This window comes from Apaloderma vittatum, unplaced genomic scaffold (assembly GCF_000703405.1).
Source record: "Apaloderma vittatum isolate BGI_N311 unplaced genomic scaffold, ASM70340v1 scaffold5389, whole genome shotgun sequence".
NCBI lineage: Eukaryota > Metazoa > Chordata > Aves > Trogoniformes > Trogonidae > Apaloderma > Apaloderma vittatum.
In genome coordinates this window covers 62,462-87,690 of record NW_009734595.1, presented here as the reverse complement: position 1 = coordinate 87,690, position 25,229 = coordinate 62,462, and the positions used below count along the sequence as shown (strand labels likewise).

Sequence of the window (25,229 nt, the reverse complement as noted above, 5' to 3'; positions counted from 1 at the left end):
AATACTCTCTAAATCTCTTATAAATCCATTTGTGTGTTTTCTCATGTAATTCTCACTCTAGCAATTAAATTTATGCATCGTTAATTACTGAAAACTATTTTGTGCTATCCACCATCACATATTGTCCCTCAGTTCATGAATACTACCCAGCATGTGCTCCTGCATATATGCACACACTACACAGTTTTGAAATTACTGAAATAGGATAATTCATGTCTATTTATACCTTACAACTATATATGCCAATATACCTATATATTTTAAAAGCCCAGCATCTAATGGATTTTTGTTGCTTCAGGAACAGGTGTGGCAGAACAGCCCAAGACAGATTTATTGTTCATTAGTGTTTTTGTACAATGCTCTTGTGGAGGTGTAAATAATCTGAGCTGTCAAGATTGGTCTCTAGTCCACAATCAATACTTTGCTTCTGTCATAAGGCTAATTAAAGCAGCTAAAAAGTCACCTCACAAATGTCACCTCACAATCAACAGCAGTTCACATTACAAAATTTATTTTGGAGGTTATTTTTAATTGATATAATAAATATTCCTTATGTAACAAAACCAAAACATGTTCAAATAAAATATGAGTTTTTCTTAAATCTATCCTGCTTGCCAGGTTTGTTAAGAACAAAAAATTGAAAACAGAGGCATATCTATATGCACGACAAATTTTGAATTTTATGGTTACTGCTTTGAAACTAGAATTATAGGAGGTTAGCCTGACTTGCAACTTCTGTTCACAATTTTTTTAATGCTTACATACAGTGGTCCACATGAAAATAGCTCAGCAGATCAATAATACGAATGGTTTTATTACTTTCTAAATATCAAATATTTTTGCACAAATGTTTCTTTATGGTGTCAAACACTAAAAGAAAACATATTTTATTTCCCCTTCATTAGCACTAGCTTTATTCTTCTGTTCTAAATACATTACATTCCTCCGTTATATGTTTCATTTGCAGCACACTTCATGTTTCAGACAAATAGCTCTGGGCCATTAGCAGAGCAGATTCCCCCATACATGCCAAGAGTACACACAGTAACACATGTTGTAAATGTGCTGCAAATGAACTGTGTAAAGTGCTCTTTTTTTTTTTTTTTTTTCTTTTACAGAAAGAAGGAAACTATCCAGGAGCTTGCTGCTTACCCTGAAATGCAGGTTTGTTCATGCTAGCCATGCGAGGACAGTAATGCTGGCCAGGGAAGCCCTGAATGTGCACCTCCAGAGGAACTGGCCGTACTGACGGTCGGAAGTTGAACAGACCCATCTGGAAACAAACAGGTTTTTCAAGTTTAACCTCGAATTTTCTTATAAATTGCTATTTTGTTTTTCTGCAGCACAAATACATATGCATCTTCTGAAGCAGTTTTCTCACCTGATTAATATTTAGCCAGTCAGCAAGGTCTCTGGCATTTGCTAAAGCAGTGGACAAACCAACTACTCTTACAGGCTTCTCTGTGTGAGATGAGATGAAGTTTGTCCGAGACACAATGACTTCCAGTACTGGGCCTCTCTCATCCCCTAGTAAATGAAAAGCCAATTGAAAAATAGAGAAAAAGAAAAGGTTCATATGTCAGGAAGCATATTCATGCCATAAGCACCAGCATATTTCTTCAAATTTAGCAATGACTGTGATTAAAAACAACAAAACACGCTCACCTAACAGATGGATCTCATCTATGATCAGAATGGCAACTTTCTGAACATAGCTTCTGTTTTGCCAGCTTCTGCTGACACCGTCCCACTTCTCTGGGGTCGTGACAATCAGGTCAGCTTGGGCAATAGCTCTCATATCAGGAGTCACATCTCCTGTCAGCTCTACAACCCTGTAATCAAGAAAGACAGTGGATTGGCTTTAAAAAGCTTTAGAATCTTTTAATTTTCAAGTATTATCTCCTAAACATAAACTCTTAGAAGAGAGAAGAAAAAAAACGAAGCAAAGTTATTTTGTTTCTGGTCAAATACTTCTAACAGAATTTTCAAAACTGTTTTAAATAAAAAATACTGACTCTGTTTTCCTACCAAATACCACATAGATACTAAATACCATTCCTTCGCAAAGCCATATAGAGACAAGAGGGCAGGCATGAACCCCTAACCATCTAGGGGTAATTTTTCAAAATAAATTTATAAATATTATCAGAAATATAATGTGAATCATAACATCCTGTCATAGCCAGGATGAAAGCTTTCTAGAAAGCTACCTGCCTGCTCTAGAAAGCTGCTGCCTGCTCTTCTGTATAAATCTGCAGTTTGAATAATTAGGCTAGATTGCAAAGTTTGCATTAAGACTGGAGTAGAAATTATTACTTTTTAGAATCATAGAATTATGAATGGCTAACGTTAGAAGGGATCTTGAAAATGATCTAGTTCCAACTCTCCCGCTGTGGACAGAGACACCTCCCAGGTTGCTCAAAGCCCCATCCAACCTGGCCTTCAACACTTGCAGGGAGGGGGCATCCACAACCTCCTTGGGAAACCTGTTCCGGTGCTTCACAACTCTCACGGTGAAGAACTTCTTCCTTACACCTAATCTCTTGCAGTTGCTTTCTTGAAAGATTGGCAGAGTTTGTCCAACTCTTTATTATTACCCTTTCAAGTACTACAAACAGCATTTGAGACAAACCATCATTTCAGACTGAACATAATGGATTTCTGACATTTCTATGACACATTCTACATCCAGTTAAACATCTAACAAAAATTCCTCAAAGTTTATCTTCTGTTCAAAATTTCTGTCACAAGTAAGAGAGTAAATTTCAAAATGGAAATATTTCAACAAAATGTCTTAAAATTATGAGGGAAATAATTTATCCTCACAGGCCAGCCATTAAAATAGCAAAAAAAAAAATAAATTGCCAACTAATACATTACTGCTATGATAACAGCTGGAACCTCAGTGGTAATTTCATGTACATAGACTAGTATCTCTTCCTACTGAAACCTGTGGTGTGTTTTGAGCTTAAAAAAAAAAAGCTATATATAAGAAAGGAAAAGGCCCTAAATAATGCATCCTATGGATATAATTTTTAACTAAAGAAAGTATAATTCTAGTAAGCATCAACATGGCTGATATACTGTATAAGCAATGGCTGAACTCCAACACCTGAGAAAATCGGCAAGAAATTGTTACCAGGGAATAAAATTATATTGGATTATATATGAAGGACAATATATGAATACTTGTATGCAGTTCATGGAACTCCTAGGACTTTCTTATAGCTGAGATTTCTAAAGAACGCTTATTTTGGACTGCAATTTCCATTTCCAAGGATACTGCAGAGAGAAATCTAAGCTTCATATTTGTTATACTGGCAAGTAATGAAACTAGCTGGGTATCGAAGTGTATCCCTTTTCAATTTTGATTTTGCTATCACTAGAATGACTATTGATAGCATCAATGGTTTTTTAAGTACTAGAAAACTGAAGGATACTACATGATCAAAACCTATTTTGAAATATTCAAAAGTATTCTGGATATTTCATTCATACTTGATAGGCTGTTCTTTTGCATCCCATTTCTCTGATTAGGTAAGGAGAAACATACCTTTTACCAAGTTTTTCTTCAATCCTAACTTTCCAGTCCTCAATTCTTTCACGAACGAGTGCTTTCAAGGGTGCAATATACACTGCCTGCAAAAAAAAAGTCACAAAACCAGAAGTTAAGCAAGAAACTTACATTAAAATGTACCCACAAGGAAAAGGAATTATTTAATACTTGTGAGATTCGAACATACTCATTACCCGCTAAATGATTAAGGCCTGAGTTCCTTAAATGATCTATAATAGGATTAAAGTTGTAACAGACTTAGCATTTGAAAATACTGTTTTGTTTCCTGAACCATTAACAAACAAATAAATTAAAAAAGACAAATAATAATTTCTTGAAAGGGAAGTATTTATCACACCAGTTACTATCTAAACTCACTTACATAAATAATGCCATGTTTTGCCAGCACTATAAAATCTGCGAGCTAACATTCTAGAACAGAAATAATCAGAATTTCCGGCAAGCAATATCTTACCGGATTTCTAGTTATGTCGTTAAATTACTAAAACATTGCTAATTAAATTAAAAAGCTGAGTATTTTAAGCAAAATGTCACAATATTTTCCTCAAGGAAGCCTGCTGTGCAGGAAGAATACTCTGACATGCAGAAACAAGATTATATCTATGGTTAAATATTCTGAAGCTTTTGAACATGAAGAAACTGCTACATGAAGAAATCACATACATTCCTTAAAATGTAGAGTAAGCTTTACAGCTTTTTTAAAACCTCAAGATATATTCCTTTGAGAATTGACTATTTTGTAAGTCTAATAAATAAAATGAAAATGTATGAGCATCTCATTTATCTTGCGTCGGCTAACAAATTACATGAAGATATTGAAAACTTCAAGATGAATAAGGGATTTACGTATATGATTTTTGTTAATTTCAAAGGTTATTCTTTGGTTAAATCTCACAGTCACATACAAATATCTTTTCCACAGACTTTAGCTAAAATGGCTAAGTCAAGATACGAATATATACTCACTTTGAAAAGAAAACCTCAAAAACTGAATTGTTCAGCTTTTAGGCAATTTAAGAAACAAAGCAGAGGGGCTAGTTGGAACAGAAAATTGGCTTGCAATAATTAATTGCAACTTGTTTGTTTAAATAAGAGAGAAACTGCATTAGTTGTATTCACACAGAGAGGAACTAATAGCTATAAACCAGTACCACTGCTGGAAGAAGGAGATTAAAGCAGGAAATGCAGCTAAGTATGGAAAAGGAAATCCAGCAGGCCCGTGTTAACATTTTTTTTTGATTTAATTCTAGTACTACACTGATTAATATATATCAAGTTGAAGTGAAAGCATAACAAATAACATAATGCAGTACCATTTTGTATCCAGACAGGTACAAATTGGAGAAAGCAAAGTTCATTTTGCCAGAGGCTTTCTTCTAGGCTTTGGTCTTGCTGAAAACACGTCTACACAGAATGATTCTAGTAAACCTATTTTACCAACCTTTGATGTGGGATACTTGTTAAAAACTCTAAAGATGGCTAATTCAGCCGCAACAGTTTTTCCAGAACCTGTAGGTGCTCCAAGAAGAACGTTACAGTCCGTGTGATAAAGTGTATGAAATATCTGGGTCTGGATCGGGTTGAAGTGTGTGAATTTGTACAGGACTTCATATTCCCGATGTCCCAAAGCTGTGACAGGCAAAGGCTGAAGATCTAGAAGCTCTAAAATCACAAAATAAGTGCATAATATGAGATGCCATGACATAACAGTTTATTAAAAGATAGTAACCCATACTTTAGTGGAAAATAACTTACATTGGCAATTTTTTTACTTAATATCTCATATGACACAAGTTTGGATCATTGTTTACTTCGATAAAGAGTAATGAAAAGTTGATTTTATAGCTCTGAAGTATTTCTGCAACTACTGTTGTTAGTATTCTGATAGATGTGAACCAGCCATTTGCATAAATTAGTCTTTTTCTTTAAGCTATGTCCTTTTTACTCAGTTGTAGTAAGTTCTAAACTCACTGTATTAGATTATATGTATTTCCAGCTTCTTATGATAATAGAATGCAGAGTCAGTGGACAGCATAGTCTGTATAATTCAGACTGAGGGAAAAAATGTATTTAAGAAGGAAGGATTCTTTGGATTTCTAAGTTGATAGAATAATACAAATCAGATGAGTACAACTAAATTTTGCATCTAATCCTTTAAACATGTAGTTAAAGACATAATCTTAACACATAAACAAACAGCCTTTCAATAGATGATTCTCAATATATCCTGAAGGCATCTGCTATCCAAACAAATTGAGATTGTGGAATTTGGAAGATGATATATATAACCAGATTGGATTTGGAATCCTACCAAATTAAGGAGACTGCAGTGATTCTGCTATGCAGATGCTTACTTTGAAGTTAGGGGTTTTTTTGAGTGTGTGGCTGGAGGTCTCGTTGTCTTTTCAGGGTGCTTCAAATTAAGGTATGATATGGGAATCATAAAACCTGCTGAGGCAATGATGCCTAATATTCTTCACATGCTTTTCACTGATACCTTATGGCTGTTCTGTCGTTCCCACTGAAACTGTGATTTCTTGGGCTATGTTGAGGAGAAAGAAGGTTTTCTGCCTAGCAGGGCCTCTACGTACTTCATTGTTGAGTGGGAACCAGATGGGAATTGAAATCAATTACCATAAATCCTAGAGGCTCCATAACTGGTGATGTGTAAATATCTTTCTGTTTCTTCTGAATAGTAGTCAGTGATCAGTCAATTAGATAAAAAGGTTACACATGCTTTTCCAGACAGCGTAGGTACAGTATAACAATAGCTAAACACTTCACAAACACATGTGAATTTATGCATGCCAAAGGACAACACCGTATGAGAACGGAGTATGTCTGAAGGCACTCACTTCACAGACTGTGAGATGAGCCAAATGTAATTACAGCGGAAAGGTTTTACAATGACATCAGGCACAATGAATGTATAAAGCAATTTATATATCCCGAAAAAAAAGAAGCAAAACACAAACATATGCTTCTGTGCCAAGTGTTAAAAAAGGAGGGGGAGGGGAAAGCCATGACTCGATCAGCAGCGCTGCATCGAAATGCAGTGTTCGGTACTGTAATGGTGCTTGCTATGATGAATTTATTTTAGTAAAAATAGTAAAATGTTTCGGATTTTCGAAATTCTAACTGTTTTTAATTTGCTGAATGCCATTTCTAATCTAACCATTCACTTTAAGATCATTTTTAAGCATTCCAGAAGAAACGTAACGCTTACAAGCACTAAGGTAAGGCATACTGTAACACAGAGATTTGCTGCGTTTTATACGACAGATTCAGATTTCCTACAGTTTGTAGAGAATCTGGAGTAACTAAAAGGCTGGTATTATGCTGAGATAAAATGAGCTGCTTTTTCTTCAGGAACTTAAAATTTTAGAGAGCTTTAAAATTAGTGAAGAAATTATCTCAATAATACAAATATATCACAAAATATATCGTATACTTTTCTATGACAAAGTGGAAGTTAAGAGATTTATTGCACTATCACAAGGAAAATCAATACAAGCAAGATGAATTAAAACAAAACAAACAAATCTGAAGTTACCTGTGTGGGGTGGATGTCTTTCTGGAAGAATCAGATGTTGAAAATTTATGATACATACAGCCTCTGCGCCTAACCATCTATCGGACACAGCTCGAATGTAATATTGAGAAGGGAGAGGTTCAAAAATTGGGATTGTGAACACCAGCTGTTGAGGTTCTTTAGTAATGACCTAATGCAAACGTGTAGAGAATAATTATTGCACAGACAAATCAGTAACTTGAAAAATATCATAGTTTGCCTCATTTCCATATAGCATTACCAACTCAAAGCAATAAAGTACGTGTGCAACTCTCTGTGCAAATTTTTCACCACTGGGAATGGATTTTGTTACCATGGGCTTCAAAAGATAAAAATAAGGCTGGACTATTAGTCTTTCTTTTTTTCACCTGGAAATAACTGTCACACCAAAGGAGAAGAAGGGATATCTCAGAATGGAAAACATTTTTTGCAAAAGTCCAATCTTATCATATCCATCTGAAACTGAAAGCTGTGCTACTGATTTGAAAATCTGCTTAGGTCAAAACACAGTTTGACTTACAAATCCGCGTCTCACTAACTTTACTGTTGTCTTGCTATGAGATTCTGAATAAAAAGCATTACCTGCTTTTTTTGAATGATGAAATACTCTGAATGATAAATGTGATCATTAGTAGGGTCTTCTACCCAAATCCACCAGGGCTCTCCAACAGTGCCGTGTACCTTTAAGAGCAGAAAAGATTGCTTTGTTGTAGTTGTAACGAGGTTCTCTAGATTTGCTGGATACATTGGATATATTTCTAAATGATGTAAGCTTACAAAGGAATACAGAAATGTAGAAATCGGAGGTAAAGGAATACAGAAGTGTAGAAATCGGAGGTAAGAGCATATAACATTTCTAATTAGATCAGTCTATCTAAAGATTATGTTTCAGTAAAAGTTTGCTTAAGGATATGATACAAATGCAACTGAAGCTAGTGTCTCAGCTGTTTATAAATAGACTCGGGGTTTCCTCTAAGCGTCCTTCTCCTTTTCCTTCACACTTCTGTTTTCGGATTCTGTATAGAGGATCATCTTTCGCTATCCACTGCTCACTTTTTAGCCAAAATCATTCTCTTAGGAAAAACTGGGCACTGAATTGTGACATTCTTCTCTCCTCCTCTCTCTCTTCTGCTCTATTCTAGAAAGATAAAGCTGAGTGGGTTCAGATCTAGCCCTTGCTACAGGTAAAGTGAAGCAAACATAAATAGAGCTGTCTCTTGATGATTCCCATGCCATCTGGCAACACTTTATTCCATCCTAGAGTTTTGTTTGCTTTGTTGTGTACCTTATTTTGCAATGCCAGCCAGAAATCATGGCTAGGTGGGAAGCTCAGTAAAGAATTTCAGTTTCTTTGTTAGAATAAATGACTTATGCCAAGGTACAAGCGTTTTACTTAAATATCTAGGAAAAGAAGAAAAACAAAGGAGCCGGTTCTAATGGCAATTCTAACGCTAGAGGAATCTGGTATTGATTCACACAGCGCTCACTATTTTCAGCATAACTCATTAATGTGTATGTGTTAGACAACAGTCTGTACTGGCCTTTGGAGACAAAAATATGTACTAAGAATAAAACTAAGGTGTTTTTGTTTCTTTTTCAACACGGTCACACAATACATAAGTAGCTGGACAGTAAAGACACTACTATTCATTTTCATTACATTGGAATTTCAGTAGCAGCTTCACTGGGAACTAAGGCAGTGGAACTGAAAGTACACAGGTCATTGAAGGTGACATTTGGAAAAATTACCGCGAGATTATAACTACATCAGGGTTTAGGAGAATTTAAGAGAGGAAAGAAGAATTAAAGGAAGGCGATAAGGTTCAAAGCCCTGAAATTTTAGTATCAATTGTAACAGCATCTTAGTTTTGGAGAGTCCTGTGACAAAGCTGCATGTGGAAAGAAGGGGAATGTGGGAACAGGCAGTGCAACACGCTCTCCAGTTACAACTGTGAAGAACTCTGGGAAGCTCCTAAGAGCTGACACCTACCTGTATTTTGGGCAACCATTTCCCTAAACCCACATGTCTGATATAGGACTCGGCTAATTAATGCAACCTGCATTATTCTGTATTTTTGCTGGACTCTGCCTGGCTGCAGTAAGGCTTACTTGCTCTGCCTGGGTATGTCTACAGTACTTTGCCTCTAACAATGTAAGAAGAAATCTCCACTGGGATATGAGATGTTGTCATATCTCACGGCTATCAAAACATATCTTTTTTCTCTTGAAAAGGAAACTACAAAATTTGTGATGAGATTGTTCTAGAATTAAGTATCCAGGTAAAGGAAGAGTCTTAAAACCATGAAGTGTTACCCAAACAAGGCATTTCAGTTAAATATGGTATTTAAACTTTTAATGTTCTGATTTTATTTCACTACTCTCATTCTTTGAATGCATTTTTTTCGGCAGCTAGGTTTTTGTACCAAATGCAGCTATAGTTTCTATAGTCTTCTGAATAGCTTGCTCAAATACTGTGTGATAATGGAGAAGCAGTTTATGAGTGTCAGCGTTTGAATTTAAGACACAGTTATTAATTTTTAGAGGCTATTATAATTTATCAGCTTTTTATTTACTGATAGAAGTTTAATTTACTGAAGAAACAAAAAAAATCAACAGCTACCTTACAAAAAAGAAAAAAAATGTTTTCCAAGTTTTGATGAGTACCAATATATAAATTCACACAAAAAGAGCTCTGTAATTTGAATCAGTAAAATGAGCATAATGTTTCCAAAACAGCCATTAAGAAAACTATGCCAAAAGGTCATAGCAGAAAATAAATGTTTGTTGAAGTTTTGCTATAACATTAGATGTTCTGAATTGAAATACGAGAGTACGATTCTATGTGGACCCCTTTTCAATTTGTAAAAATATAGAAGAATCTAGATTTTGTAAAAAAAAAATCTAAAAATGAATTGAGAAATTACTTTGCATTAGGATACAGTTTAACATGAAAAACAGTCATGAGTTTTTTGTCTTTAACAGATTACAGGTAAAGTAGATGAAAGACTGAGCAATAAAAACTTATATTAATCTTCAGAAAGCAAACAAGCATTACTTTTTAAGTACTGCACATAAATAAGCCAGCAATAATTCATGTTATAATTCATGTTAGGAATCCATTCAAATATTTCTGTAATAAATCCAGGTAGCAAAAAAATCTAACTTTCTATACTTTGATCATTAATCTCCCACTCATGAGCTAACTTGGTGAAAATTCCAAAGAAAAAGGAAAAGCCTTTAGGCAGGAAAAAATTGAAAAATCATTTAAATGTTTGCGGAATAAAACTCTAATTTACTTGTGATTAAGGTATATTTGTAATCCAAGGGATTTAAAAATTATTTTTAAAATAAAAGAACAGATACTTAATATCCACTTTTCAGAATAATTTATCTTAACCGTAAATATCCTTAGTGTAAAGAAAAGAAGTATGTGCTTGCCCATTGAGGTAGCTTTGAAAGTTTCAGAAGTATCAGCAACAATACAATGCCCCCATGTGGACATTTGTGTATTATTTAAATTTATCTTAAATCTGTTCTAATGAACAGATCCTGAATCACAGGGTGTGCAAGTAGCACAACTCTTTTTACATAAATTTGTGCCACAAAATATAGATTAATATAATACCAAATGTTCTTCTGTTCAAATAAGTCCCAACAGAAAAAAAAAAAAGGCTCCGATGCTGTGAATCTACATTTGTAAAGCCACAAAGAGCAGAAGAACCTGGCAAGCACGAACTGAATTTTAAGGCTTTATTTTCTGCATTTGACATTCATGCATAGTTCAGACAGCCATCCCTGTCTCCCTTTCTCTTGCTTCTCTTCTTTGGGCATATAACTTAAATCCGTGTGTGGCTGCTACTAATACTCAATGTAAGCACTTGCTACAACAAGTTATAAACAGCACAATCCTGTAGCAATCAACAGGAAGAAAAGTATCATCTTCGGGTGCTCCGTTCTACAAAAGTCTTAAATAGTCATTCCAATCCCATTATAAAATTTGCTTTTCAGCTAAAATACATACTTTCTTTTCCCTTATCCAAACAGCTACGGACTTCCTGTGATCGCCTGCTTTATTGGAGCTAAATTAATGCTTCCCGTGCTTCCCCCACGTCCTTTTTTTTTTTTACCTGATCATTCCATGTGAAGTCAGGAGCGATGTTCAGGCGAACTCGTAGCACCGTGCGGGTAATTGGCTGAATAGTTGCTTCCATTATGATGGAGGGGATTTGATGGACACACTGTTTTACCTTTAACCCAATCTTCACATGATGCAGCATATGACCTGCCAAGAAAAAATACCAGGCGTGACACATTTGCATTTCCAGGAAAAAGAACACAACTCCGACTTTAAAATGGGCTTTTAGAGAGAGGTGTTATTGCTTGCTTGTTTTGCTCTTAGGCGCATAAATGTCTGACTCTCTTGACCTGGCATGTCTGAATATTTTGTAATACTTAACTGGAATTAGCAATTTAGAGCGTAGAAAATTAAGTATTAATCCCCCTGTTGGCTATAACTAAGGGGTTAAAATAACTATTAATAATTCACACTGAAAACATACTATGTCAAGCTAGTTCTCTTTCCTTTTCTGACTTTTTGACCAGGCTCTTACCAAGCCATATAGGTTGTTTTTTTTTTAAAGCACGAATACTGACCTTTTACTTAATGAAGGGCACACATTTGAACTTCTACAAATCCTGTGTAGTGATTCAAAGCAGACAGAATGCCTTTCATAAAACTGAATAAAGGTAGTTAATAGCTTAAAAATGCATGAACCTAGCAAACATCTAACAGCAGCTCTAGTCTTTCAGAATCCACGTGCAACTGAGAAAAAGGAAAAACTATTTTTTTTTTAAATTTTGTATCACGGTCATGGTAACTAAGGCAATAAAGTGATCATATTCACTAAAATACAATTCCCACTTGCATTTTACAGCTGAAATCTCTGTTTCCTTGCTCTCAATTTTAAATATAAAGCAAAACATAGCAGTAATTAATTTTCCCCCAAATATTGCAACTTCTAGCTTATTTGGGGAAAGAAGGTGGATTTACCACATTCCACCAAAATTGTTTCTATAATTATGTGGAGCATATTTTATATTTTAGTTGTAACTGCTCATAAGTAGTTACCGTTAAAAGCTACAATATTTTCTGGAAGCAGTGTGTGGTTCCTGTGCACACTTTTCCATTAAAAAAAAAAAGACAAAAAGAGAAGAACTTCTATTAGTTGCACTATGTGTCAAGTGAAAGGATGATGCAAACTTTTTCTTGATATTGCATGAACTTTAGGAGCACAACGTCTTACAATTGAAATTCTTTTATATTGATCCTAAATTTTCATATTCGCTTTTTCTTATTTAACAAACTGGCAGATTTTGCCTCACACAGGTGTTTATCCATGCTCTGAAGTGATGAATGGTGATCTCGCTTAAAAAGCAAATCTTTGATGCAAAGGTTTTATCACATATTTAGTAAGTTTAACTTGCAATTGGTAAAATAGGTGTGCCTCCAGCAAGTGGGTTATTAGAAATCAAAACATTTAGGTCAGTACAATTTGGTGATACATGCAGTATTACGGCACACTTGCACAGTGAATAGCTTTTGCATTTAGAGGTAAAACTTCAGAAATCATGTTAAGTAAAGGCAGGTGGCAAATATATGACTCAGTAAGCTTATGTTGGGAAGTACTTCCTCATACAAAATGTGATTTTGGCATCACAATGTGGGAGGTGACCTGTGCACAAGACAGCGCTGAGGTCTTACACATTTATCTGTCAGGGGAAAATAAGGCTGCTCTCCCAAATTCTATAAAATATTATAAAACTCTTTCTCTCTCCTTCACCTCTTTTTTTTTTTCTTAGACACACTATGAGAAACTATCAATGGCATTTAAGAAATATTAAAACCTTCTGAACAAAAGCTGACTATTCAAGAAAACAGGCATATTTAAGAAAAGAAAAATAAATTTTGCCTAATCCATGACAACCACCACCCGCATTCTGAGAAACCAGGGTTGATCATCGTGGATAACACAGCGATTTTTTGGCTTTCTGGTAACTCCATGGTTATATTGCGATAGCGCATAGATTAGCGGTGACTAGTTTGTGGTACGTGGAATCCGGAACCTGTGCAGACAATGTCCTCTTCATTCACTGGGAGACCTGGCACCCATCTGAAGTTTTAATCTCTCCCCAGACATGGGCTGAGTTAGCCAGCCAGCTCCTGTCTCTCTATCTCCCAAGTCACAATTGAAAAGGAAGAAACGTGACGACTGAAACTAGTCCTGTGGAGTAACCAAAGAAGGCAGCACGCAGAAGCTCTGCTTTTGCTCATTCCAGCATGGCTTTGCCTTCAAATGAAAACAAGGCGGCTGCCAGGCAAGTGCTTCCTTCACTCCCTCGGTGTCAGAAAGAGGGGCTACAAGTACATCAAGCACCAGGACTCATGGAGAGGCACAGATCAAGTTGCTTCAAAATTTATAAGGCCAAAGAACATGAAATATCATTACATACAGCCAGTGATTTCCACAGTCAAAGCCCAAATCTCACCTACTTTCTAACTAAGTTAATATAAAACAAAACTAGACGTTAGACGCAGACATAGCGCTTAGGGATATGGGTTAGTCGAGGACTTGTTGGTGTTAGGTTAATGATTGGACTTGATGATCTTAAAGTTCTTTTCCAATTTGGGCAACTCTGTTGGTCTATGTGGGCACACTCCCATCTCGTCAATTCTAGTTCCGCTATGCTGAAGGAAGCAAAACTGGTTTTGTATTTTAATACACTACTTCTTGCTTCTCTAAGGGCAGGTGTGGGAAGAAAGAAGCATAAATGAAAGAAAACAAACACTAATACAATTAATAAAAAAGTATTAAGTATTAAAAAGACTGCATAGATACACAACAAATTAACATCTGAATAAAAAAGTGCTATAATGCTTCTGAATCGACAAGCATGATAACACCAGCACTTCAAATAAAATGTTCTACTTTTAATACATTAAAAATGACTATATATTATAATGCACAATTAAAGTAAGCTTTTAAAATTCTCTCATAGTCCTTTGGCTTATTAAACAAAAATATAACCTCTACTTCTGCAAACTTTTACATATTTATTCAACTTTTTTCCAACCTAAATTAAGCATGTAACAAAGCTTCCTGAGTCAGGAACAAAGTTCTCTTGTCAGATTAGAGAACCATCAAGTCAGAGGCCATTAACTTCTAAATAGCAGGTTTTTTTCTCAACAACTTGGCAATTACAGGTGCAAAGAAAGCCCACATAAAAAAAAATACACTGAGATAGGAAAAAGAAATACATTACAAGTAAATATGTTTCTTCATCTTCAACAGCTGGTGGACAGTTTATGCACAAGAGTTTATATACACATACTAGAAATTGTCATTATGTCTACCAGTAGGCTTGTGGATTTTCCCATTATCAAAGTGTCAAATCCTTAAAAAAAAATTCCATTAAAGTCTTCTGCAATAATACCAGTGACAATGAATTCTCCATGGTCAATGAAAATTAATGCAGTGTTTCAGAAACAGGTGATTTACTGATAGTATACCAGACAAAATAAACTGCTTTTATTTTTTAGTATTTCACTAAAAAACCCCAACAAATGCCGTATTTTGCCAACTGGCAACAATAAACAGATGACTTTTATGGGGGTGTATTACATAATGTGAGTAAAAAGGTAGAATAGGTCAACATAAATATGTATGTATACAAATAAACGTGAGTATGTGCCAACATACACCTCTATTCCATGTATGGTTGGTAGGACGTGGGCCAGCCTTACCTTCAAAGCTGTGCTCTATTACAAGTTGTGGAGACTGAACAGACCCTCTTTATTGGACAGACCCTAATACCATGTTAATGCGTCTACATGGCTTCCAGACCAGAGTGAGTACACTAATGAATGGCTCAGATTTAGTCCTAACTTGGCCATTGATTACTAACAGTTTAAACAGATCAGAATTGCTGTTTCTCACCTATTTCATCTTTTCTCATGTCCTTCATCTTGTCTACAGTGAGATTCTTCTCTTCCAACTTTGAAAGGACTGATGGTGGTAACACAGAGAACTGTCTCAAAGGGCTCACCCAGCCCCACAGTCGCTTGTCAATGACTTTGCTGAGATTCAGTAGTCGATATGTCATTGCAGGCCAACGTTTCCTAAGGGCAATCTCAAAAAGAGCTCGAACAATACGAGCTGCATTCTGGAGAGTGAAAAAAAAGAAGAAAAAAGAAAAAATGTTGTAATTCTCTCCAGTATTCTTTGTAAAATGAAAAGGATCCCATAGACTCATCTTTGACAAACCGTAAGAATAGATTTTTCTTTTGAAACTGATTTCAAACATTCTTAAAAACTATTTTTCCATCAATGTCTAGTGGCAGAACTATCTCATGGTCACCTACAGAAACTAAGGAAAGAAACATGTGCAACTAATTCAAGTTGTAGTGGCAGGTCTGCCATAGAATTTTGATGGCAGTTATGCTAACATTAGGGAGTTCTAAATTTATTGGGTCTCAATCCCTTCTGAAACAAGTTCACTCACTGTACTTAATGTCTTCATCTTCCCATATACACCTTCAAACTCAGTTTATATGGAAATTCAAGTTTTAATTTTTCACTTCAGTTGTGCTTCCATAATAGCATCACATTTCACACTGAATTTCACAACATCTGCACAGAAGTTTAACAGTAGTGTCTTTTTTTCAAACATTACTATCTTCTGAAACTATTGTATAAATAAACTGTATAAATCTGTTTTGGACTTGGAAAATTAATTATTACCATAAGCTTGAATGAGGTCAGTCTTATCCTGAAAATGTAAGTTATGATATTTCTTTCATAAACTGTATTATTTCATAAAGCTGTTATTATGAAGTTGTGAGGTTTTGGTTGTGGTGTTTTTTTTTTTTTTTTACTATGCCTAGATTAGCAATTCTGTTCTTGATTCATTCAGTAGAGTATAATCATTCTCTACTGGCTCTGCAATGCCAACAGGAATAAGAAATAGAAAATTATTTGGTTGTGATAGGAAGCATATGTTACTAAAGAAGAACATTTCTTTTACTTAGGATGAATTATTTTCTTAATAGTTACTATCCAATTAAAAAAAAAATCACAATTTTTAGCACTGGTTCCACATGTACAATTTATGAAGATCTGAGGAGACCAATGTTGCCTCACTAAAAATGCCATAATTGAGACAGACAAATAAAAGCAATTGGCTTGAAAGCAAAGATTAAAAGAATCATACTGAAAGTGATCTTGCTGTGCAAGTACCATAATTTTTATGATGTGCATAATGATTTCAGAATTTTCTCATTTATAACCATACGTGCTACGAAATGTAAACACTTCTGAAGAAGGTAATGTTAGTATGAAAATCTTGCTGAAGAATATGTATACTTTTGAATGTTTAACTCTCAATTTTAGCACCAGCTAAATGCAATCAGTTCTTTCCAAAAAGATTTTTTAAGGAAGAGACAAAATGCTTCAATGAAACATGTTGCCGACTTAAAAAAAAAAGAAAGAAGAAAAGAGACATAGGACATGCTAAAAGGTAAAACTTTAAAATCTATTTTATAGATCATTGCTGCACATCTGGGATTATCTATGAATGTCTTGTCACTGAGTTCTTTGAGATCCAGAACCCTGAAGTTTCACACCACACCCTGGTCTTTCTGAGATGGGCTCCAGTCATACAAGCAAGCAGCTGTGTGTCACAGACCCGCAGTTCTCTTACTCTGTGCAATAACTAAACAGGTTGCAGGGCTTTTAGCCATTCAGGTGCCAAAGCAAGCTGTCAAATATATAGACCGGCATGTGAATTTGGAGGATTACGTCTAGAACAAAATTGTAATAACACATCTTTCTTGTGTAAACCAAGGAATGCAATTAAAACATGGATCAGGTTTTGCAGAATGTAGTATAAAAGTACACAAAACACAAAAACAGATTGCAACAGATTTCCAGATTTAGAAGAAAACCCAGTAATTCAAGAATAACATTTCTGTGCAACAGCAGTTAGAACCACTAAATACAGTAAGACTAAGGGGTAATATGAACAAAAAGGACATTGATAATTAACCAAAAATGCAATAGTCACCCAAGGTAGGCTTTTGCAAATCTTTCACACCTAAATACTAAACCACTCATGTGCACACACGCGGCTCTGATTTTCAAATCAATTTGCATGAAAATGTACAAAAAAAGTTGCAGATCGAGGCCTGCTTACACAATTTAAAACATCTGGGAGAACGAAAACAGCAGAAGACAGCCATGGATACACAAGAAACACAATTTTTACCTGTGCAACATATGCAGAATCTGAAATAAGGGAGAAGCTGTCCATCTCCCCTCTGCTAATATATGTTTGAAGGAGGATATTAATTTTTCCATAATTGTTTTCCACACCTCCTGGAGCAGGAAGTTCACAGAAATCATTCAGTAAGGTATCCAGCTCTTCTATTTCTTCTTCTCTTACCTAAAACACAATTATACATTATGAAGAGGCTGGAGCAATTTGATAAATTTTTTTTTACACTGAAATCAAATTTTCCTTATAACATAGTTACATTATTTTTAAATGGAGCCTCTTGTTTTAAGGAAAAAAAAAAAGAAGAAAAAAGCAGCAAACCCATACCTTCCACAATGTAGCTAATAGACTATAATTGAAACTATCTTAATAGTGACACAATTACATTTTATTATTCATCACCATCTATTAAGGTTGCCATTGACATACAAAAATTTGATATGCCACAAAAATTGAATCTTCTGACCCTACCATCCTTCATCTGATGAGATTTCATTTTTTATTTGACCAGAGGAAAACCTCTGTCCATCTGGATTAGGGCAATCTTGAATGAACATTAAATGTACTCATTATAGTTACATAGTTTGCATGTGGCATAATATGTTTTTAACTGAAAACTGTGAAGTACTATGATTCATGATATTAAAATTTTCACTGTTAATAAGATTAAGTCTTAATATGAGTAAAGAAATATTCATATCTATGGTTTGAATAATGCATAACATTTCACATTCTAACTGATGACCCTTACATGGCAAAACCAGCATAAATCTACATATTCGTTGATTTACTGATAGTCTGTTAGAGTAAAACTTATTTAAAGAGGGTAAATGTTTAGTCCCTGCAGGGAATCAGCTGAAAGTAATTTTCATTTGGACCTGACCACCTGACATACAAAAAGTCCTGAAACAATTGAGTTAAAATCCCCAGCTATCCAGCCACTGGTCCTACAGGAAAGATGATGAAGGATACAACCATCACAGTTGACTCCACTGTCAGGGGAATATTATGCTCTGCTTACAACAGCAGTTTTGATAATTTTTACTGCTCTTTTATAGCATGGTACAGGTCAAATCCAGATCCATATTTCAGCTAGTGGAGACTTACCTATCTCAAAATACAGAATTTTTAAAGGCATTATGGAGACATGGTTCATATTAACAAAAATCACAGTTTTTATCAAATAGAGGGGTAAATCCTGAGTCATTCTTGTGAAAAATCAGTTACTGGTTTTAACATTCAGAGCTGCACAGCAAACAAATCACAAAGAAGTTGGAAATGCACTGGTGTCACACCATATAAATTGGAGAAAGCAAACTAGAAAAAGTATGCTTTAGTCAAGAAGCATCACAACTAACTTTATTACAAATATAGAAACATATCACATAATATTTTCCATATGCTTTTCTTTAAAATACTCAATTACACTAAATTTAGACCTAGCAAAGCAATATCACTATCATAAAAAAACCCTTCTAGCTTGGAAAACGTTGCATGGGGCACAGAGAAACCTCACTACTTATTATCTTCTATAACGGAAGAGATTACAACAAAATAGAATTTTTCCATTAGATAAAGAGATGGTAATACTCAGATAACATGTGCAAATATGTAAATATGTAGATGGTGAGGGATTCACGCTGACTGTTCGTGGAGCCAGGTGACCGAGAGCCAGCTCTCATCTGAAAGTTGTATAATTGTGGTAAAATGGCAACAAGCCCAAGCTAACAAACCCTGCGGAGCTTGGCTCGCACCTCTAGGAGGTGGAAGCGTCGGCAAACAAGCTCGTGCCGGATCGCAGCGTCTTGTCTTGTGTGCTGCTCACACGGGAGGAGAAAAGGGAGGTTGGAATTGCGCTGTACAACAGTACAGTAATCTCCCAGCATGCACAACAAAACCTGTCACAACAGCTTTCTAGGTTTTAAATTTGAAAACAAGTCAGCGGAATTTATCATTCTGTTAATCTAATATTGTTCCCTGCATGAAGTGTATCACAGAATTAACTTCAGTGAATCCTGCCTTGTTTCTCATAAAGCAAACTCTTCAGGGAGAATCTAATAACAGCTTAAACTTCAAACAGGAAAAACTGTCTCATCCCTGGGTGCACATTCCAATGGACACTTATCTTTACCTGTAAATAATGGAGGAGCTGAAAAGTTCTTAAAAGTATTTAGAAGGAATTTCTAAAGATCCATAACTAGATATTAAATGTGCACTATAGTTCAAGCTCAACTACATCTAAATCTGAGTGAGAGCATATATAGTTCTTGGCAGTTACGCCTACTTAAAAAATATTTTAGAATGGTGCTTAATATTCAACAAAACGGGTCTGTAGGGACTATTTATGGAGTGAGTACTACGGAAGTGACTAGTTCTAAGGCATTTTTTGCATAAAAGGATACAACTTTACCTTTATCTGCTCGAATTCTTCAGCTTTTGATACTATAGCAAGAATATCGCCTTCTGTTTTATGAGCATCAAACAATTCATTGAAAGTCTATTAAAAATAAAATTAGTTGATTTAACACTGAAAATAAAAATATAGCACAAAAGAAAGAAACATAAACCAAGATTTTAAATAGCATATAAGGTTAAAATGTAAGAAAGTTACTGGAAGACCAGACTGATGCATTTTAAAAAGGATTTCCAGAATGACTTCTCAGCACTTTCAGAAAAACAGTCCCTCAAAACTTTTGGTACCCCAAAATCAAAAGCTGTGCAATCTATGGCCATTTCAGAAAAAGTCTAGTACATATCTGAGTTAATAAATATGTGAGACTAATTATACATAGTGACAGTAAATAGAAATTAATGCTGAGTGCTCAGCTTTTATTCGTGAAAAGGACTTACTTCCTACAAAAGAAAGGTTTTAAGACAAACCAAGCTTCTGATACTACGAAGTTTGGTACAAATGCATCTTCCTTCTATGTTTACCACACAGACGGGTTACAAAGCCACAAGTTGTTTAAGGTTGGTAACCTGATAGGATTCTCATGCGGAAAAACTTTTCTGTTGATATCAAAATATTTCTTATATTCCACCTAAAAGAAGGCAGAGACTACAGATATTTCAAATCACGCTTAAAACCAAACTTCATTCTGCAATATTTCTTTCTACTTTCGTTCTTTTTCCTCTCTATTTCCTCTCTCCCCATTTTGGTAAATTTGATTTGAAAATATATTGAACAAATTAGCTACATATTCTGCAATATCTATTTTAGGTGTATGTTCAAGAAGAAGGAAAAAAATCCCAGAAATAGAACATCATATTTTACCTCTATAGTATTGTATTTAATATAGTAGTGGCTGGCAGTTCTGCCTAAATCTGTCGAAAAAAAAAAGCCAGTTCGTTCTTCAAAGCGAATCATGCGGGCTTTGTCCAGTTTTCTGCCGACTTCAATTACCAATTGTTCTCTGTGCTTCTCTAGACCTGGATCCATCTAGACATGAAATATACACATTTATTTGTACAAAAGGGAAAAAAAAAGTGCTAAATAATTTTATTGAGATAACCCAGTCACACAAAGCCAGAAATCAAACAAAAGGAAGGTACAGTTATTAAGTCAAGATTTTCCTGAGATCTCACTAGTAACAGATACATTGATGTTATTGACCAAAACCTGTCTGTACAGGACAAAATAATCAGATTAGTATTTCTTTCACAGCACTTTGAGACTATCAGTACAATGTAGGCTAATATTAGTTATGAAACAGTAGCATGGATATGAATTAAGTTTAAATGGAAATTTTTGAAGGAAGTTTTAATGATGACATATTCTTTATGAAATTATCATTACTGCATCACTCCATAAAAACATGTCATCTTATGATATCTTCTATTAATGAAAAAGGCTGAAGATACACCTTGCCTGGGTATCTGACATGAGGATGGCTTTACCTGTAACCCAAACAGAATAAACTTGAAATGGGATGGCTGAGATGTTTACTAGCAAAAAACCTCTAACGTCCCTGAAAGCTTTGGTTATGTCAGCTGGGATATTCTGATTACTGAGTTATAGGTGTACCACATAAACACTCACACTTAAAGCATGTGAGGAGCTTGCTGTGCCCAACACCACTTCTGCTCATACCACAGTTTAGGAATTTGGACATTTTGTCCATGCAATAGTGTACATTATTAGCTCATTAGTACATACAAGGCTGGGCAAAACTCCTGTCTGAGTGAGATTGCTCTCTAACTGTGTGTTACCGTTACCACCTCATAGAATCACAGAACAGTTTTGGTTGGAAGAGACCTTCAAGATCACTGAGTCCAACCTCTGTCCTGCACCTGGGATACTGATAGGGATCCGTGAATGTGGATTCATGGTAACCCTTTGGTATATGTACGTCTGAGATACAGCTTTAATTACACAAGCAATGATTAGTTACCACATCAGAAAAGACTGAAACTCTGTTCTAGTTCACAGGCAGCATTCTTACCTCAGGGCTTGTACAGTTCAGATTTCCTACCGAGTAAGCCATGCCAGCCCTCCTGGCAAATCTGCACCAGGAATATATGACCAAGACTGCAAAAAGCAGCAGGTTTTAAGAATTGCTGTGCTTTGGGTTTGCTCTGGTTTTCCCTGGGCCAGGATTCAGTTTCCCCTTTGTGCCAGAGGGCTTCATCTCATGTTCAGTGAAGCTGCAGACAAACACAGCCATCTCCACGAAGCAGCTGCAAGCCTAGTTCCTAATATTCCCTGTCTTTACCAGTTACTCTGAAGCTGTTTCTCCTTAGTTATGGCTTGCCTTAGTTTCAAGTCAAAAGCTAAGATGGCAAAGGTCTAGAGTGCTTTTCTCAATACTAAGTCATGCATTGGGGTCAGATTTCAGAGCAGAGGTGGTCAAAAAAAAGTGGATGCCAGATGTTTAACGTTTCTTAAAACTAAAGAGGAAAAAAAAAATATCAAAACACTTTCATACTCCTTTGGCAGTCCAAATTACCTGCCAGTCTTTTGCCTTAAATAGAAAAAATCTAAAGCTGTAACAGTAGACTAACATTTTTTACAAATACAAAGGTTTTAACTTTGAAGGAAAGGTCACTAACTTGAAAAGGCTGTGAAACAATATTTCAGTGTAGAAAATCCGTGATTAGCACCCTTCTTGCTGAACTTGAGTAATTAGAAATCCCACAGAGTAAAGGATCCAGCCTAGAACAGCTTTTAGGTCATACTCTTAAAAGTGAGTCCTGGCATGTCCACAGCAAGAAACTGAACAAGTGTGAAATACACATAAGGAAATCTACCAATGCATGATAAAACCACATTATTATTCACACTGTTTTCACTAACTGACTGTTGGGGACAAGCTCCTCTAACTGTTACAAAACATAAATCTATGGCTTATGGGGATAGAAAGCTTTGCTTAACTGTGGGAACACCAAAGAGTGGAACTAAAAAGAGGAGGAAACAGACTGAGGTACTATATTAAAAAATCGCCAACAAACAGCCACCTTTCCTTTGGAAACCTAAAGGGATGAGCAAATGCATGTAATTCATATCACAGGCTGCACCAACATGACACTCCCATTTGCTCCACTTTTTTCTCCCACTCTTTTGCTGCTTGTCATGAATTTTGGCCATTTCCCCAATTCAGTAAACGGTATCATTCGCACTTCTGGCAAACAACTTTTAAAGTCACAAATCAAAGCAGGGCCCTGAAGTAGCCTCCTCCTGGGCACAGCGCAGGGATGGGCCAGGTGGGGAACAGGAACATCCCAGAGGCGACGTGTGGGGTGCAGAACGTGTCGGGCCTGGCTGGCACGTGCTTGTTCCAGTCTCCCTGTGCAGCAGAAGACACCCTTCCTGTGCGGACAGGCTGGACCTGTTGTGCCCTAAAACAATTACTGGATGTGGCGAGCGCCCAGGGAAAGGGGAAGGAGAAGGAGATTGCATCTTCTCAGCCCCACGGAACGGCTGGGAAGTGTGACCCACGATGGTTACGCAGCTATCAAGGATTCTGTATGGGTATCATTGCTTGTCAGCCAAAAGAAAACAGCTAGAAACTGGCACTCTGCAACGTTACTAAGAAACAATACTAATTATGGAAATGGGACACCTATAACCAGAACAGAAGGAATAGATGGACTAAGTGAGAAAAAACCTGTGGTTATGCCTGCATCTGGCACTGTACAACCCCTCTACCATCTATAACACATTAGCTTTGAAGTTTAAAATTGGTTTATCTAGAAAATAAGGAGATTGACATTGCTCTTCCTCCTACATGAATGGATAACACTTCAGACTGATATAATTTGTTATGGGCTTATCACAAAAATAGGAATATTATTATTAGCACATCAAATTAGATGGAGTAGAAAGCAGGTTAGTGGCAGGAAAAGACAAGTGCTGGCTATCTCCACTTTCTCAGCAGCTGAATTAAACTGCAAAAGCAAGTGGTAGGGGAGCAACTCTTGTTCATTATTTTTTAAATTTAGAAAAAATATTTCTGTTAGTGATATATTACTTTTTTTTACCAGTTACTACCACCGTGGCTGCATTTCTTTTAATTTAAAATTTGTTAATAACACCAGTTAAAAAAAACACAATTAAAAAAAAAAGGAAATTATAGAAATGAGACAGCAACATTCTTCTCACTAGCAAAGCAATTTTTACTTTGCATTTACCTATTACTTTATGATTTGTGTTATCTAGTGCTATATTAACATACTGTAATGTACAATAAGTTTTTTTAATAGAAAACAGATTTGAGATGACCAGAGATCTAAACGTGCCTGGAGAAGCTTGCTTAAAGAATAAGTCTACATATTTCCACTATCAGACAGAAAAGCCACCCCAAAAATATCTCCTGACATATATCTCTACATGCTACAACTGCTACCCACAATATCACGACAAATTATGAAGTCACAGAACAGATTCAGGACACGTGAAATAAACTGCAGTTACTAAACACTTCTGAGAGTTTCACCTGCGTTAGTCTCAATTCCCCATGTACAAACTGTGTTAACTTTAAATGCTTATAATTAGTTGCACAGAAAACATAGCAATATTTAGACAATCTGTAAACTATTAAACTTCCTAAAAATTACAGATAATGAAAAAAAAAGAAAAAAACCTTATGTAACTACGCCCTGATTTATATCACTGCAAGGAATCCTTCTAAATAAAGAAAAATAAAATAAAATAAATTAATTTAAAAAATCTTGTAATTGCCAAATCACAAGAAAAAACAATTCCAGAATATAACTTTAAATTTATAATATGTCACGGAACGAAACATTCTAAAAGAAAAGCTGATGGGGGTGAGGGGAAAGCACGTGATTAATGCTGTCCTTTGGAAGATAACTTGGCCAGTTCATATGTATTTTTATGTAACAGAAGGGGCCTCTTAATTTAGTGTTAAAAATACTCTGCTACAGAAAATATCTTCCTTTTTCTAAGCACTTTAAAAGAATTGCTGATGTCAGGTTAAGTAGAAATAGCAAATATTTATCCTCACATGAGAGAAGGATTAGAGACGCAGAACAGGTTACAGATTTTTTTAAAATGCATTTTATACCTGATAAGCTTTGTGACTGATGCCATATACTAATGGATTTGCTCTCATCCGTACATAAAGATAAGTGTAACTCATCCACTTTACTGCTTCTTCCACATTAGTTACTGTTCCAAGAGCAATCTGGAAATAGGAAAAGAGACAAAATTAAACATATATGTTACAGATGAACATAAGTATTTGGCTGAAAACATATGGCATTCAGAGCATTAGCACTAGATTAAAGAAAGCG

At 35.6% G+C, this 25,229-nt stretch overlaps 1 protein-coding gene across 1 annotated transcript in view; it reads right to left on the bottom strand.

Moving 5' to 3' along the window:
* ASCC3 (activating signal cointegrator 1 complex subunit 3) overlaps positions 1-25,229 on the bottom strand; it is a 138,582-nt gene that overhangs the window by 67,244 nt on the left and 46,109 nt on the right. The window contains exons 5-17 of the mRNA XM_009876339.1: positions 25,001-25,120; positions 20,752-20,916; positions 19,888-19,974; positions 17,469-17,645; positions 15,143-15,368; positions 11,276-11,430; positions 7,731-7,829; positions 7,131-7,299; positions 5,019-5,239; positions 3,554-3,639; positions 1,666-1,832; positions 1,382-1,527; positions 1,153-1,273 (exon numbers count right to left, since the gene is read on the bottom strand). Of these exons, the coding sequence (XP_009874641.1) occupies positions 1,153-1,273; positions 1,382-1,527; positions 1,666-1,832; positions 3,554-3,639; positions 5,019-5,239; positions 7,131-7,299; positions 7,731-7,829; positions 11,276-11,430; positions 15,143-15,368; positions 17,469-17,645; positions 19,888-19,974; positions 20,752-20,916; positions 25,001-25,120 (1,939 nt within the window). The remainder of the gene's footprint in view (positions 1-1,152; positions 1,274-1,381; positions 1,528-1,665; positions 1,833-3,553; positions 3,640-5,018; positions 5,240-7,130; positions 7,300-7,730; positions 7,830-11,275; positions 11,431-15,142; positions 15,369-17,468; positions 17,646-19,887; positions 19,975-20,751; positions 20,917-25,000; positions 25,121-25,229) is intronic.